Source organism: Hipposideros armiger, unplaced genomic scaffold, assembly GCF_001890085.2.
Source record: "Hipposideros armiger isolate ML-2016 unplaced genomic scaffold, ASM189008v1 scaffold_1410, whole genome shotgun sequence".
In the NCBI taxonomy this organism is placed as follows: domain Eukaryota; kingdom Metazoa; phylum Chordata; class Mammalia; order Chiroptera; family Hipposideridae; genus Hipposideros; species Hipposideros armiger.
In genome coordinates, this window is record NW_017732760.1 from 31,608 (window position 1) to 32,574 (window position 967).

Sequence of the window (967 nt, forward strand, 5' to 3'; positions counted from 1 at the left end):
ATCTCATTATACCTGTAACTTAATCAGTTTTTAAAATGAGTTCAAGAAGCTCATTGGAAAGACCCACAGCATTGTTAATATTTCTTCCAGATGTCAAACGGTGTAAAAATAGGGTACACATTCTCACAGGGCTGGTGAGATGATTATAAAATTCCAGAATCTTAGCATTTGATGAATCCTCAGAGACCATCAAACTGAATTCACTTTTCAGAAGGAGAACTAGAACTTCAGAATGTTAGTAACTATACCTTCTTTAAAAGAAGTACAGTTAAGTCATTAATATACAAACTTGAGAAACATTTTCCATAAAAATCTCTTCTTGACATTGAGAAAATGCTGATGCCGACATTGAAATAATTTCAGAAATATATATCTTGGTCTTAAATTTTCATGCCAACATTGTGAAGTTTTGCCTATATATGTTCATTTTAGTAAAATGCAGTTTATTTAAATGTTTCAGGAAAAACCTTGCAAGGACAATCTTGACTGTGGGTGGTAAGAAACGTTTAGAATTTTAAATATTAGAATATTAAGTATTGGACATTGGGGGTTTTATGAGCATTGTGGAACTATGGGGAATAAATTATGGCCAAATCGAAAATAGGAATTAGGATTTTATTTTTCAATTGTTATGAGAGATTTTTAACATGCTGGAAAACCATAAAAAAGAATATTCATTTACTCATCAACCAGCTTAGTCACATTTTATCATTTTTCCACATTTGCTTTGAATCTTTTAAAAAATAAATCAGACTTACAGGTAAAGCCCCCTGTGTCCATGTCCCTGATTCCATTCCTCTCTCCATTGGTAGAAGTAATCCTTGGATTTATTTTTCCTTCCTAAGTATATTTTTCTACTTTTTTGCTTTGTGTTCATAAGCAACATACATTATTGTTTTGCACATTTTAAAAGCATTTTATAAATCTCATTGTACATATCCAGCTGCAACTTTCTTTTTACCCTTAA

At 31.1% G+C, this 967-nt stretch overlaps 1 protein-coding gene across 1 annotated transcript in view; it reads left to right on the forward strand.

Moving 5' to 3' along the window:
- The window catches only part of SYCP2L (synaptonemal complex protein 2 like), a 72,233-nt gene that overhangs the window by 19,091 nt on the left and 52,175 nt on the right, over positions 1-967 (forward strand). The window contains exon 8 of the mRNA XM_019633793.1: positions 461-495. Coding sequence (XP_019489338.1) covers positions 461-495 — 35 coding nt within the window. The remainder of the gene's footprint in view (positions 1-460; positions 496-967) is intronic.